At 46.2% G+C, this 15,517-nt stretch overlaps 1 protein-coding gene across 7 annotated transcripts in view; it reads right to left on the bottom strand.

Moving 5' to 3' along the window:
* Positions 1-15,517, bottom strand: part of Susd1 (sushi domain containing 1) — a 122,537-nt gene that overhangs the window by 27,099 nt on the left and 79,921 nt on the right. For all 7 annotated transcript variants that reach the window (XR_013110652.1, XM_076934890.1, XM_076934893.1 and 4 more), the window contains 2 exons: positions 9,788-9,879; positions 7,617-7,803 (listed from right to left, as the gene is read on the bottom strand). Coding sequence is in view for 6 of the 7 variants with exons in the window: in XM_076934890.1 (XP_076791005.1) it covers positions 7,617-7,803; positions 9,788-9,879 (279 nt within the window). In the remaining variant the exon portion in view is untranslated. The remainder of the gene's footprint in view (positions 1-7,616; positions 7,804-9,787; positions 9,880-15,517) is intronic.

Genomic DNA, 15,517 nt, shown 5'->3' with positions numbered 1-15,517 from the left:
CAAAAGAGAGGATAAATTGGAAAAGAGCAAAAAGTCAGTAGTCTAGGGGTGACATGCTTTTGGTCTGAGGAAACCAATGCAAGAGAAACCAGAGAGGAAGGACATGGAAGACAGAGGCCAGAGGAGCACAGGCTACACTCCAGTCACCCTGATGCCCCTCCCCAGGACTTGGAGAAAGTCTGGAAGTGCTTCACATCTAGGGAATCTGCTGAGACGTGTATGTACGGAAGTGTCTAGAAGGAAACTAGAAATTCACATTAAATCTAGAACTAGGAATTCATATTAAATCTAGAAGTGCTTCTTCATTGCTCCTCTGTTTTCCTCCAAGATAACTAATCCTAAGTGAGCTTACCTCCCGACTGCCCTTCCAATCCCTCTAGTTTCTTTTGATCTGGAGGGGACAGAACAAAGTGCACATGGCTTGGAGAAGGCAGGTCTGGGGAACAGCAGGAAGGCTATGCCTGTTGTGCTCTGAGCCACACAGTGTAGGATGCACCTTTCAGTTCCAAAGGTGCACTGTCAATTGGCAGCCAATCAACACATGATTTCCAGGTAGTTTCCTGCCTTGCTTTCGAGAGGCTTTCCCCAAAGTGATCTGTTCTACACTCTACACTTCTCTGAATTATAAGAAGTGTGACCATCAGCATGCTGAATCTCAGCCACATTTCGAGGTGAAGTAACCCTGACTTCCTGTTCTGTCATCACAGTGCTGTTCCTCGGCTCCCAAGTTTCTATCCTGGGCAAATCTGCCTCCTTCCCATGCTCCTCCTTACTGATCTAAAAGCAAAGCAAAGCAAAGCATAACAGTCCTATCGGGATAGAAAATGCAGTCCTCTCCCCTGTGTATGCACAACAAAGCAGGGCCAGAGGCAGGCTTTCCATGCCGTTCAGAAGTTCCAGTAACTTCACTCCTCTGCTAGAAGCAAACCACTAAAGAGTATCAGGGGTAATGTACAAGAAAAAAAAAACTTGAAGACTACAGAGAAAAGTAACGGCAAACTTACAAACAGGAACCACACAGAGAGGTAACAGAAGAGCATGTAGTCCAGGAAGACCACAACCCAACCAGCCAAGTCTACAACACACTGCTTCAAAAGGAAATGAAGAGGTGGGTTAAACACCAGGGAGAAGAAAGTTCCCATGTAGATCCAGCTTTCATGTTGTTAAGTCAGAACACAATCTAAACGAGCACAGATTATTACAGAGAAAGTTCTAGAGAACAAAGATTAACGTAGACTTCGGGGATGGGCAGCATCTCTCTCAGTATCATCAGAGGAGCGAACACTAAGACATCAGTAGAACTGGCCATTCGTGGATACAACGCTTTCCCCAATCCTTGAGGGTCTGAGTTTGGATCCCTGACACCCACGTAAAAGCCAGCTATGGCAGTGTATCTATAACCTCAGTGCCAGGTGTTGGGGTAGGTGGGTGAAAGGGAGGCCCCTCCAAACTCCCTGGCTATCCCGTCTAGTCAAAACGATGAGCTCAAGGCTCTGCCTGTAAACAAACAAACAAATAAGGTGACATGCAATAAAGACACATTGACCACCTTACTCCCTGTTCACCATGCTCACAGACATGTCTAGGCGCGCATGTGCACACGTGTACGCGCGCACAAACACACACACATAAGCACACTCATCCATATATATACCATACATGTCCAAAGTCTAAATATCAACATAATGAAAATAAGATTTAAAGAATAAACAATCTTGGTGTGGGAAATGTATAATATATATCCAAAGATTAACACTGCTAAAACAAGCAAATTTTTTCACCCAAACCTTATAAGTTTTGTTCTTTTTAAAGAGATATGCTCAAAGAAAGTCATAGGAACAAAGAAATGAGAATGTCCACCATAAGCCACCAGCCGCCAGGTCAGACAAGCCTTCCCACCCACACAGCTGTGAGGCTTGGCCACATGATCCCCCACTCAGCATTGCACATGGGTATTTCTAATAAATATTTCCTGAATTCAGGTGCCGAGTCTCAGCATGGCCCTTCCACCACATTAATCACAGCAATTCTGTGTTTTAGGTTTCTGATCTAAGGAAGCCTTCTTGTGCACATTTTATAAAGTTAAAATTTAGACAAGGTGGCCCAAGCAGCCAGCCCATTTCCTTCCACAGTGGGTCACCTGACCTCAGTGAAGACGACTGATGGGAGCTGAATGGCGATGGTGAGTGAAGCCGAGAGTTGCTGGTGGGCAGCTACCGAGCCATTTAAGCAGGAATGGGAGGCTGGAAGGTAGATGGATGTTTCTGGGAGTGGGAAAGTGTGTGCGTGTTAGAAGCATGGGACGCCAAACATGCTAGCTCCTGGCCTGACCCAAGACTGTGTCTTCAGGACCCGAGGTGCCCTGTGACCAGCTAGGAAGAACAGGTTCCTCACAAAGGACACAGGGTATAGAATCCTTAAATAGTTGGTAATCACCCCAAATGGAACAGAAGTCTGGAGGAGAAAAACTCAGGAGAACTGTTCAGTGACTGTAAAGGGGTGTTAGAGGCAGGGTCGGGGAGAACAGGGGTCCTGGCTGTCTTCCTACCCATCTGAAAAGCGCCTTTTCTTTTTCCTTATAATGAAGGCAACTAGAGATGGGAAATTTCCCATGCTAGTTGCTGGCATTGGTACTGAAGTCAAATATAGAAATTACTCCCATCCTGTTCCCTCTGTCTCCTCTAGCATTCTTGGTTCCACAAGAAACGATTGACTTCAAACAATAGCCACGGCCTATGGAACAACTGGTGGACTTTATCATCACATTCAGAAGCACACTTATTTCTGTTCTCCACCTCATCCCAGCATCCAACCCCTACCTCAGCATCCACCCCACCTCAGCATCCACCCCCACCACCAGCATCCACCCCACCTCAGCATCCACCCCCACCTCAGCATCCACCCCCACCTCAGCATCCACCCCCACCTCAGTATCCAACCCCCACCTCAGCATCCACCCCCACCTCAGCATCCACCCCCACCTCAGCATCCAACCCCCACCTCAGCATCCACCCCCCCCTCAGCATCCACCCCCACCTCAGCATCCAACCCCCACCTCAGCATCCACCCCCACCTCAGCATCCACCCACCTCAGCATCCACCCCCACCTCAGCATCCAACCCCCACCTCAGCATCCACCCCACCTCAGCATCCACCCCCACCACCAGCATCCACTCCCACCTCAGCATCCACCCCACCTCAGCATCCACCACCACCACCAGCATCCAAACCCACCACCAGCATCCAACCCCCACTTCAGCATCCAACCCACCCTAGCATCCACCCCCACCTCAGCATCCACCCCCACCACCAGCATCCAAACCCCACTTCAGCATCCAACCCACCTCAGCATCCACCCCACCTCAGCATTCACCCCCACCACCAGCATCCACCCCCACCTCAGCATCCACCCCACCTCAGCATTCACCCCCACCACCAGCATCCACCCCCACCTCAGCATTCAATCCACCCTAGCATCTACCCTCACCACCAGCATCCACCCCCACCTCAGCTTCCAACCTACCTCAGCATTCACCCCTACCACCAACACCCAACCCCCACCTCAGCACCCACCCCATCCTAGCACCCACCCCCACCTCAGCATCCACCCCCACCTCAGCATCCATCCCACCTCAGTATCCACCCCACCCTAGCATCCACCCCCACCTCAGCATCCATCCCACCCCAGTATCCACCCCACCCTAGCATCCACCCCACCACTTTAGCTTTGTCTAATTTCCTGTGTTGTTCCTATGAAAAGAAAATTTGTTTATAAGCTTTTAGGCTCAACAAGAAAACAATACAGTTGATGTGCCAGCTCTCCTTCTGCCTCTTTGGGGTCTACATCAAAGACAGCGAATGCTAATTTGTCCTCCTTCCTGCCCTAAGGAGGGGTGTGAATGAGCCTGTTCTAAAGAACTCAGTTCAATGGGCTGCCTTGGGCCACACATGAGCCACAAGCCACAGACTTATCTCCACTCCCCAACCTCCAGCCAGCACCCTCTCCTGCTTTCTAAAATACGTGCCTCTGTCCCTCTCCAATCCTCTGCCTCTCCTCTGAGGTCAGCAAATATATTTAAAGCTCCTGTTTTCATCCCGTTCCCATCAGTAAGATTTAATTTAATGGGAGGCTCACAGAAGGGAAATTCCACCCGTTTTCTTCTGGGAAAGCATCCGCTGTGTTTTCCAGATCCAAATCCTTAAACTAACATTTCTGGTAACATTCAAAAGTTCCCCTTTTTACTGAAACAATGCCACAAACATCTGGGATTTTCTCACATCAACATACCAGGTTCTCATTTCTCTTACTTTTATGGGATGAAAGGGTTTTTCCTCTCTCAACTCTTTAATAAAGTCTCACCAATTTGAATTTTCATGCTTTAAAAAACAAAACAAAACAAACAAACAAACAAAAACCTGCCAAGTCTCTAAAGCAGAGGTTCTCAATCTGCAGGCCGCAACCCCTTTGGTGGTCACATATCAGATATTCTGCATATCAGATATTTACATTACAATTAATAACAGTAGTGAAATTACAGTCATGAAGTATAGATGAAATAATTTTATGGTTGGAGGCCCCCACATCATGAGGAACTGTGTTAAAGGGTTGCAGCACTAGGAAGGTTGAGAACCGCTGCTCTAAGGCAAGTTCAAATAGCAGCCATGATCTCACTGCCCTTAGTGGCCTTCACTGTCCCAGTGAACTTGAATAGCTCAACAGTGTCCCCTGGTGACCATGAGCGCAGACACAGAACACTTGAGTGACTTGGGGCTATGTTTAGCCTCAAAACAAGGTAAGACTCAGTAACTAAAGATAAAATACCTGTCATAAGTTGTCCTCTGACTTATACATATATCCAATAGCTAACCCTCCTCCTGCTCTACACACAGAAAATAAAAGTAATAAAATGTAATAAATATGTTTTTAAAGCAGTAAAACCCACCCAAGTATGACAAGGACCAAAGAATAAGAGACTGGACAGTCACTCTGCTTCATAAGCATTGGGTTGGACAGCACTTGTCTCCGGCACTAAGTATTCAGAATTTCCCTTAATACAAAAACATATCTCTTCAACATCAATTAATCCCTGGCTATTATTAAGAAACATGGATTTATTGTGCTAAGTGTCATTAGTATTTGTTGAGGGATTCAATATAGAAACAGACAAAAGGAAAAATGCTTTCAAAGAGTTCCTATTTTTACAAAGGAAGAAAAATAATAAACAATTTTTAAAATCCAAAATCCAAGTTGTATGAAGAAATTCAAGGAGGGTGAGTGATAGAGAGGAATAGGTTACAGGCTGGGGAGATGGCTCAGTGGTTAAGAGCACTAGCTGCTCTTCCAGAAGTCCTGAGTTCAATTCCCAGCAACCACGTGGTGGTTCACAACCATCTGTAAATAGAGTGTCATGGGATCTGATATTCTTTTCTGGGGTGTAGATGTATATGCAGACAAAACACCTGTTTATATAAGTAAATAAATCTTTAAAAGTAAATAATAGGGTAGAGAGTGAGAGGATGTTTATGAGAGTATTGTCAGACGAAGCCCCTCTAAGGGTTTAAACATGTTCCCCAGATATCATGTGCCAGAAGCTATTCCAAAACCATCCATTATGGGTATTTGAGAAGCAGGACTTTTGGGAGGTGACACTGTCATGAGGACCTTGTCCTTATCATGGGTTAATCCATTCATGGGTTATCAGGGGAGTTGGTCTGAATAAAACCCAGCTGTTTGATTACACTTGCTCTGTCTACCATGTGATACCCTCTGTTAGGTCAAGTCAGAGCAGGAAAATGCTAACCCAATGCTGTCCCCTAGTCCACAGGCTTCCCAACATCCAAAAACCATTCATTGTAAATCTGTGGTCGGTTGTAGTAACGGAGCAGAGTGAGACAAAGTGTAACAATCATGCTCCCAAACACTCATAGGAAACCACAGACAGAGGTTGTCCCAGAAAGAGGTAATAGTCAATGGAAAAGCCTGCAGTGAGAATGAGTCTGACCCATTTAAGAGCAAGAAGGCAAGGGAGAGACAGCTGGTGCCTGGTGAGAGAGAAGACGAGGAGGAGGTGAGTTAAAGAAGGTGGTCCAGGGTTGGATCACACGCTCTATGCTATGAATTTGGATTCTCGGCTAGATTTTGAACTCACTGGAGACCTTTGAGGGAGCACTGTCATGTTCATATTCTTTAGAAGACGCCGTAGCTGCTGAGTGGTCCTTTAATGGTATAGTGAAAACTAAGGTTACAGTTGAGGTGGACAGTGATAGCCAAGTTGGAAAACAAAAAACAGCTCTGAGAGCCAGGTATGGTGGTGCATGCCTATAACCCCAACACTCGGGAGTCTGAGGCAGAAGGACCACTCGAATGAAGGCAACCTGGGTTACAGAGAAAGTATGAGGCCAACCCACGGATATAGAGTGAAACCCTGTCATGAAATAAACCACAGCAACAAACAAACAAACAAACAAACAAACAAAAACCAGAAAGCTACTTCAGGAATCCAAGCAAGCACTTCCTGCTAGGATCAGGTCTGTAGTGTTAAAGACAAAGACAGGAATAAGTGATTAAAATCAACAGGGTTAACTGATTAGAAATTTAGGAGTCAGATAGAGGTGATTAAGACTCTTGGCTTGACCAGCTAATTAGAAGAACTCCAGAAACTGAGTTATGAAAACTGACATAATTTTCATAGATTTGTAAGTAAGAAAAGAGGTGTGAAGCCTATGGGGCAGCCATGTCTTTCAGGAAGTTTCTATGTACCGGGAGGCTGAAGAAGGCCAGGCAGCTGGAGGGGACATGGGCTCACTGTTAAATGAGATACTGCAATGGGCTCTGTGGTGCTAGGACTGATTATGCATTGGGTGGAATGCAGAATCACAGGCTTAAGTACAAGCGCCTCCCAACATGGCCATCTTAGGCTTCACATAAGGGTTTTCACTGAACCTGGGCCACCTGACCGGCAAGTCTTGGAGTCTGCCTGTCTCTGACACCAACACTGAGTTACACATCTTTTTAAGTGAGTGCCAGGTTTCAAACCACAGATCCTTAACGCTTGCCTGTACAGCAAGCAATTTGCCCGCTGAGCCATTTCACTACCCCTAGAATGATAGTTTAATGTGTTACTAGAGAACAGTAATGAGAAAACTGTTTTTGTTGTTGTTGTTGTTGTTGTTTTTTTTTTTAGGTATGAAACACTTTAGACTTGTTTGTCGGTACTGTAGCTTGCTGCTGCTGCTGTTTGAGTTATCTGGGGATTTGGCCCAGGCTGACCTCAAACTTGCTATGAACTCCTCCTGACCCTGTCTTCCCCTCCCAAATGCTATAATTACAGGCATGAAGCACCATTCCTGGCTGGAACATTTTAAATGTTTCAAACACCCAGAAGGGATTTAACTCACAGGTTTACACTATTTAAATTTAATTGATATTTTGTTTCAGATAAGGAAACACTGCTGGGCAGTTGCCAGCCTCTCTGGAGCTCTCTCCAATTCCACGCTTCCTCCTTTTCTCTCGAAAGCTTCATTTACCATGACAGAAAGCAACAGTATTCCTTACTGAGGCCTGTCGACAGCTCTGTGGTGCTGCTATTAATTAAATGCTGTTATTCGAGATTTACCTGTTATCTGGGTGGTCAGGTAGATGACCACAGGAAGAGCTGAAGACAAAGCCTGGAGGCTAACATTGTAGCTGGTGCCTGGATGCAGGTCCAGACATATCTCAGGGTCCTGGCTGCTGCTGGTGGTATTGAAGATCATTTCCTGAACAAATGCCTTCTGATACCATCTCTGGCCCCAAATGTGGAACTGAAAGATGGAAAGCCCACAGGGTGAAACACTGGCTTGAAACATTCTGAACGCCTTGAGACCTACGCTTTTTCCAGGAGTTCTCTTCCCCTCCGCCCTTCACCCCCCCCCCCATAAAGTTATTTTCAAGAAGTAAATGCAACAAATAAGCTAATAGTAAAACATCGACATTATACATGTTCTGTATCTATGGTGGTTACAATATCATGAGGATAATACATATATTTCAGGATAAAATACACACAAACTTATCATTACATAACTATAATCTCAACCCCCCCCCCCCGGGCATCTTGATCTCTTTATTTTTATATTTATGGGTGGGGGGAGCGGGTATGTACACCTGTGTGCAGATGTCCACAGAGGCCAAAAGAGGACATTGAATCCCCTAGAGGGAAGACTACAGGCCAGGGTGAGCTGCTGGGTCAGGGGTGAGAGGGCTGGGAACCAAGCTCTGGTCCTAGGCAAGAACAGCAGACATTCTTAAGCTCTGAGCCGTCCCCTCTGGGTCTGAGTGTTGTATGCCATGCTGGCCACATAGAAAGCCCAAGGCCAGCCTAGGATGCATAGTGAAACTGGCTCAAATAAAAGATAGAAGAGCAGCACTCACAGGCCCTTCATGGGCAGCTTGCTCTTTCTTATATTTGCATTTACAGTGTAGAAGTCGCCTGGCAAAACCGCAGGAGCAAGGAACGTTCTCCTAGAGAGAAAATTCGGAATCTGAACCAGGCCCTACTGACTAGGGTACTCCTTTTTGTAACATTCAGTAACTGAAGAGTAGTCCCCTCTCTTCCCATGATCACCCTTCCTTCAGTGGTCATCAATCTTCACAGATTCCCTGTGACTGTCCAAGCAACACACTCAAAACCTGGTCTCTGCACAGATACCAGTGTGACCAAAGGTCACTGCACCCCTACCAGAGACTGCCTGAGTATTGACTCTGCACCAAGATACAAACTCTAGAAACTTCCAGACTTTCTTACCACTCCCGAGGAGTCTGTCCTCAGGCAAGGAGTGGAAGTGTCCTCTCTCTCTGCCTCTCTCTCTGCCTCTCTCTCTGCCTCTCTCTCTGCCTCTCTCTCTGCCTCTCTCTCTGCCTCTCTCTCTGCCTCTCTCTCTGCCTCTCTCTCTGCCTCTCTCTCTGCCTCTCCCTCTGCCTCTCTGCCTCTCTGCCTCTCTGCCTCTCTGCCTCTCTGCCTCTCTGCCTCTCTGCCTCTCTGCCTCTCTGCCTCTCTGCCTCTCTGCCTCTCTGCCTCTCTGCCTCTCTGCCTCTCTGCCTCTCTGCCTCTCTGCCTCTCTGCCTCTGCCTCTGCCTCTCTTAGCCAGTCATTATGATACATCTCTGTCAACAGCAGCTACAAAGGTATTTTTTTTTCAGAGCTGAGGACCAAACCCAGGGCCTTGCGCTTGCTAGGCAAGCACTCTACCACTGAGCTAAATCCCCAACCCCAAACCCCACAAACGTATTTTTTAGTCTTGTATTTTTTTTTAAATATTTTATTTATTTTATGTATATGGGTACACTTTAGCTGTCTTCAGACACACCAGAAGAGGGCGTCAGATCCCATTACAGATGGTTGTGAGCCACCATGTGGTTTCTGGGAATTGAACTCATGACCTTTGGAAGAGCATTCAGTGCTCTTAACCACTGAGCCATCTCTCCAGCCCAGTCTTGTATTTTTTTTAAAAAAATTTTTTTAGACTTATTTTACTCTGTATGTACAAGTGTTTTGCCTGCATGTATGTATGTGCATGTGTACACAGCTGATGCCCACAGAGGTCAGAAAAGGGCATTGAATTCCCCAGAAATGGAGTTACAGATGGTGGGAGATCTGCCAGGAGGGTGCTGGGAATTGAACCTGGGTCCTCTGAAGAAGCAGCTGAGCCATCTCTTAACAACTGAACCACCTCTCCAGCCCCTAGATGTTTTAAATCTTCCACGGAGTACACATATCTACAAGTAAGGTGAACTTTAGGAACTTACTAAATACATCTCTGCTACGTTGGCTGTCTTCAGGCTGGTCCATCTCAGGCAGGTGTCATTGTATACTGAAATATTAGTGATGGTCTGTTCTGCTGCAGAGGGGAAAGAAAGAACCAAATTTATACTGTGTGAAAAAAAAAACCCACAAAACCACTAACTTCCCATTGAAATATTTTCCTAGGAAGAGCATTTACATAGGGTGGATTCAGCAGAAATTTGATTCAGAAGTCAGAGGCAAGAGTTTTCAAAAAACACTGTGTTCCCGTTCAAGTAAATGAGCCCTGATGACACCCAGTCAGAACCCTCTTACAATGTGTAGATTAGACACTGACAACCCCCTTGGTTTACTAGGTTTTACTTAGAGCTCATTGCCCTGGGCTTTGAAGATCATTTGGGCAAAGTAAGTATCCACCTGAAATTCTGACCTGAGGGAAGAGTCACTCTGAGGAACTGAAAACCATTGCAAGCAGCCTGGCCTTCTGTGATGTAATGGGCTTCTCCTGACTTGCATTTCCATATCATGTTCTCAAAATCTGCTCAGCTTCATGGTCATCGATCCAAAGGCCAGTGCACAGCCATGGGGATTTTGTTCCAGAGGGTAGCTGCCTACAAACCCTGATACCAGAGGTGACTCTGGTGATGCTTGTCCCCGGGCAGGAAATGGCATAGCTCCAATGCTAGGCCGTTTTAGTGGAGCACTGCAGTGATTAAACATTAAAAGACACCCCAAAGAAAGGCTCGTGGGAAGCAGGGCTGTGCTGAGCAAACCCCCAGCCTCACAAGTAAGCCAGCAGAAGACGGCAGTAGAGACTGGAAGCAATGGCCCGAGAGCCCGAGGTCTCTGGATACTTCCAGCTGCAGATGATATTAAATGTTATGACTAATGTTCTTGCTTGTTTTGTTTTTGTACTAGGCTCACATGAGCTAGCACACATCTTACCACCTAGTTACATCCCCCGTCAGTAATGCCAGTCTGAACAGTACTATCCAACTCTCTCAGTGTTGACTCGCAATGCCTGAGCTGTACAGAGGATGGCGAGCCAAACACTAAACCATCTATGCCAACTTCACTTGCTAAAGTACACACAGAAGGAAAACAAAATAGCAAGCAGGGCCTGGAGAGATGGCTCAGGAGTTAAGAGCAGTTGGTGCAGAGTTCTTAGGTTCAGTTCCCAACATCCGCACACAGTGGCTCACAAGCATCTATGATTCCGCCCTGGGGAAGCCAACACCCTCTTCTGATGTCCTTGAACATGCATGGTACACACACATACATTCAGGCAAAACACTCATACATAAACATCCTAATTCAATTTATTTTATTTATTTTGATATTTCCGAGATAGGGTCTCCGTGCATAGACCAGGCTAGACTCAAAACTCATAGAGATCCACCTGCCTTTGCCTTCTAAGTGCTGGGATTACAGGTGCTTGCCATCATACCCAGAGTTGTTGTTGTTTTTTTTTTTTTTAATGTAAAATTTTATGTATATATCAGCAAACAGAAGTGAGTAGTAGTTTTACAAAACAAACAATCATGACCAAGAAAAATTTATTCCCAGAACACACGGCCATTATTGGAGAGGCTATTAGTAGATAAAAGAGACCACATGGTTACTTTCATATTCATAAATATATTCCTGACTTAAAATCCTGGTTTACAAGGACTCAACTTCTCAGAAGCCCTTTAGTTTAATCATGTTTATTAGAATTTACCACACTCACTGGTAAAATCATTAAGAATTTCTTGTAAAGCTACCAACAATACAAGGATGTCTGGTCTCACGGCTATTATTTGTCTATTAGTCAGGACATTCTAGCCCAGAAACAATGAGGTACAAATACTGAGACGAAATCGGGAAAGGGTCGTAACTGCCAGGAACTCTCAGAATGAACCAAATACCAAACTGCCCAAAGACAATGGAAAAACAAAGTGCGTCCAGAGAGACGAAACACGAAGGCAAGTCATTTTCTTTCTGTCTACAAGGCAAAGCATGCTTGTCTGGATGGACACCCACAGATGTCAGATCCCAGATCCTGGGACTGCTGGCTGTCCAGACCTACAAGGTCTTGGTGGGATGACAGACACAGAGAGATTAGCCTGGATTATCTGCCAGGCTCAGCGGAAGAACAAGGATCTTTAGAAATCAGCTGATAGGATTAGTGTTAAAGAAAGGTGAACCTGGGAGTGGGAGGTGGGCGGAGAACACTTGCTGTGAAAACCTGAGAGCCTGTGTTTGGATCCCCAGCACACACGTGAAAAGCCAGCTGAATGCATTTGGAATCACAGCACCAGGTAGGTGTGGTGAGATGGGCGGATCCCTGCCGCTCATTCTGCCTGTCTAGCTGAATCAGAGAGCTCCAGGTTCAGTGAGAGATTCTGTCTCAAAAGTAAGGTGGAGAGTGACTGAGGGGCTTGAGCCTCCACATGCATGGGTATGCACACACAAACACACAAACATCACGCAGAAAGGAAGAAAAGGGGGAGGAGAAGGGGGAAGATGAGGAGGAGGAAGGAGAGGAGGAGGGGCATGAGGCAGGCACCCGGCATCCTGGCACTGAGTGAGGTGGTGGAGAGCAGCAGGCCAGAGTGAACTGTGCAGGGAGACCCTGTGGCAGGCATAACACTGTAGGGACAGAGTAAAATAATGGAAGGTGGGACCAACGCTAAGGATCGAAGACATCTTCGACCTCTGAAAACTAAGTGTAAGGAAATGGAGCCTCCTTTGGGTCCCTTAAAGGCACACGGGTCTGTTCACACGCTGGCTGCAGCCCAGTGAAACGGATTTCAAGTGTCTGACTTCCACAGCTATGTGACAGTCAATTATGTTGTTTTAGGCCACCAGGTTTCCAGTGACTTATCAAACCAAGGGGAGGGGGAGGGGGAAGGGAAGAGGGAGGGAAAGGGAGAGGGGAGGGGGAGGGGGAAGGGGAGGAGAGAGGAGGGAAGAAGAAGAAGAAGAAGAAGAAGAAGAAGAAGAAGAAGAAGAAGAAGAAGAAGAACAAGAAAGAAGGAGGAGAAGGAGGAGGAGAAGGAGAAGGAGGAGGAGGAGAAGAAGGAGGAAGAGGAGGAGGAGGAGGAGAAGAAGGAGGGAAGAAGAAGAAGAAGAAGAAGAAGAAGAAGAAGAAGAAGAAGAAGAAGAAGAAGAAGAAGAAGAAGAAGAAGAAGAAGAAGGAAAGAAAGAGGAAGAGGAGGAGGAGAAGAAGGAGGGAAGAAGAAGAAGAAAAAGAAGAAGAAGAGAGGAAGAAGAAAGGAGGAAGAAGAAGGAGGAGGAGAAGGAGGAGAAGGAGGAGGAGGAGGAGAAGGAGAAGGAGGAGGAGGAGAAGAAGGAGGAAAAGGAGGAAGAGAAGGAGGAAGAAGAGGGAAGAAGAAGAAGAAGAAGAAGAAGAAGAAGAAGAAGAAGAAGAAGAAGAAGAAGAAGAAGAAGGGAGGAAGAAGAAGGAGAAGGAGGAGGAGGAGGAGAAGGAGGAGGAGGAGAAGGAGAAGGAGGAGAAGAAGGAGAAGGAGGAGAAGGAGGAGAAGGAGAAGGAGGAGAAGGAGGAGAAGGAGAAGGAGGAGGAGAAGGAGGAGAAGGAGGAGAAGGAGGAGAAGGAGGAGAAGGAGAAGGAGGAGAAGGAGAAGGAGGAGGAGAAGGAGGAGAAGGAGGAGAAGGAGGAGAAGAAGGAGAAGAGGAAGAGGAAGAGGAAGAAAGAATGAATATCTAACAAACAAAATCTAATTAAACATTCTTAAAATATCTCTATATTTTGGTATATTTGGTATTGAAGATTTCTCATGTTTTAGTTGCAGTACCAGTGTCTGTACTGGGTGGGGTAAGGGATATGCCCATATGTGTGGAAGCCAGGGGAGGACTTCAGGTGTCTTGCTCTATCCTTTCTACCATATTCTTCTGATAAAGGGTCTCTCACTGAACACATACCTACAGTGACATACAGCAAGCCCCAGTGATGCTTCTCTCTTGGCTCTAGCCCCCACAGTGCTGTGGTTACAGGCATACACATGAGTATGCTGGCTGCTTACATGGGTTCTGCGGATTCGAACTCTGGTCCTCATGCTTGCAATGCAAGGTATGGCAGCTTGAATGAGATGCTCTCCCATTGGTTCTCTGTGGTTTGTGTTTGGAAAAGTTCAGGTGGTACAGCAGCATTGGGCCAATTCCAGTTTTTCTCTGCCTGCTTCCAGCTTGCTTTTGATGTGAGCTCTTAGCTTCCTGCTCCCGTTACTACTATGCCTTCAGCTTCCTGCCATGCCTCCCCACATGACAGACTCTTAGCCCTCTGGACCCGTAAGCCCAAATAAACTCTTTCTTCCATAAGCTGCTTTGGTCATGGTGTTTTTATCATAGCAAAAGAAAAGCAGTTAGTACACACAGTGTCCTAGTTAGGGTTTCTGTTACTGCAATAGAATACTATGACAAAAAGCAAGTTTAGAAGTGTGATGGCTATTCCTGGCTGTCAACTTGGCTACATCTGGAATGAACTACAATCCAGAAATGAGGGCACACATATGAGAGGTTTTTTTTTTTTTTTTTTTTTTTTGGCTTGGTTTGAAGTGGATGAGTCGACTTCTAGTCTGGACCTTTGAGGTAGAAAGGTACACACATCTTTGATCTGGGTCTTGAGGCAGGAAGACACACCTTTAATCTGGGCCACATCTTCTACTGGAAGCCTATAAATGGACATGAAAGAAGGAAGCTTTGCTTTTTGTCTGCTTGCTCTTAACTTGCTGGAAAGTCCATTCCTTCACTGGCATTAGAGCCTGTTTCTTCAGGATTCCAACATCTATTGTAACTTCCAGACTTGTGAACTGAAAAACTACCGGATTCTTGAACTTTCTGTTCATAGCCTGCCACTGGATTCATTGGACCATATAGCCTTATAAGTGATTATTCTAATGAACCTTGACTAATACAGGGAGAAAAGGGTTTATCTGTCTCCAGATCCACTTCTAGATCACTGTTCATCATTGAAGGAAGTCAGGACAAGAACAGAAAAGGGAGAAGAACCTGGAGCCAGGAGCTGATGCAGAGGCCATGGAAGGATGCTATTTGCTCATCCTGCTTTCTTATAGACCCCAGGACCACCTGCTGCCCTTCCTTCCTTCCTCCCTCCCTCCCTTTCTCTATCCTTCTGAGCTGTGTGTGTGTGTGTGTGTGTGTGTGTGTGTGTGTGTGTGTGTGTGTGTGTTTGTGCGCGTGCGCGCGAGAGATTGTGTGCGCGTATGTCTGTGTGTGTTACTAAGGATGAAGCCCAGGGTCTTCTGTCCAGCATGCAATCACTTTAGGATGGAGTTACACCCCTAGCCCAGTATTTCTTTAAACTGCACTCCACACTTTCCAGCTTCTCCTGTGAACCACAGTGGACCATGCCAGGATACTTGGTAAAGTTGAGTGGGTTCAGAGACCTTGGCACCCTCTGAGGACAGTAGGTGTCTCCCTGCTCCCTACCAAGATTCCTGGCCCAGAACACATGACCACACTCCCCACAAAGGGATGTCACCAATGGTCATATGGCCCAGAACAGAGTTCTCTATGCTAATGAGGTATCTAGAGACCCCGAGGGCTTAGCCAAGAAGCTTCTCTTCCCAGACATTCCTTCCTGCAAAAGGTATTTAATCTCTGGTCCACCCTGAGGAGGTGGTATGCACCCATTTTCCTTGCTGAACAATCAAGAAAACAGTTTGGAACCAAGGACTGTCTCTTTCATGAAGAACCACTGTAGGGGGCATGGG

This window comes from Arvicanthis niloticus, chromosome 5 (assembly GCF_011762505.2).
Source record: "Arvicanthis niloticus isolate mArvNil1 chromosome 5, mArvNil1.pat.X, whole genome shotgun sequence".
NCBI classification, from domain to species: domain Eukaryota; kingdom Metazoa; phylum Chordata; class Mammalia; order Rodentia; family Muridae; genus Arvicanthis; species Arvicanthis niloticus.
Note: the sequence above shows the minus strand (reverse complement) of the source record. Positions and strands in the feature narration are given on the sequence as shown.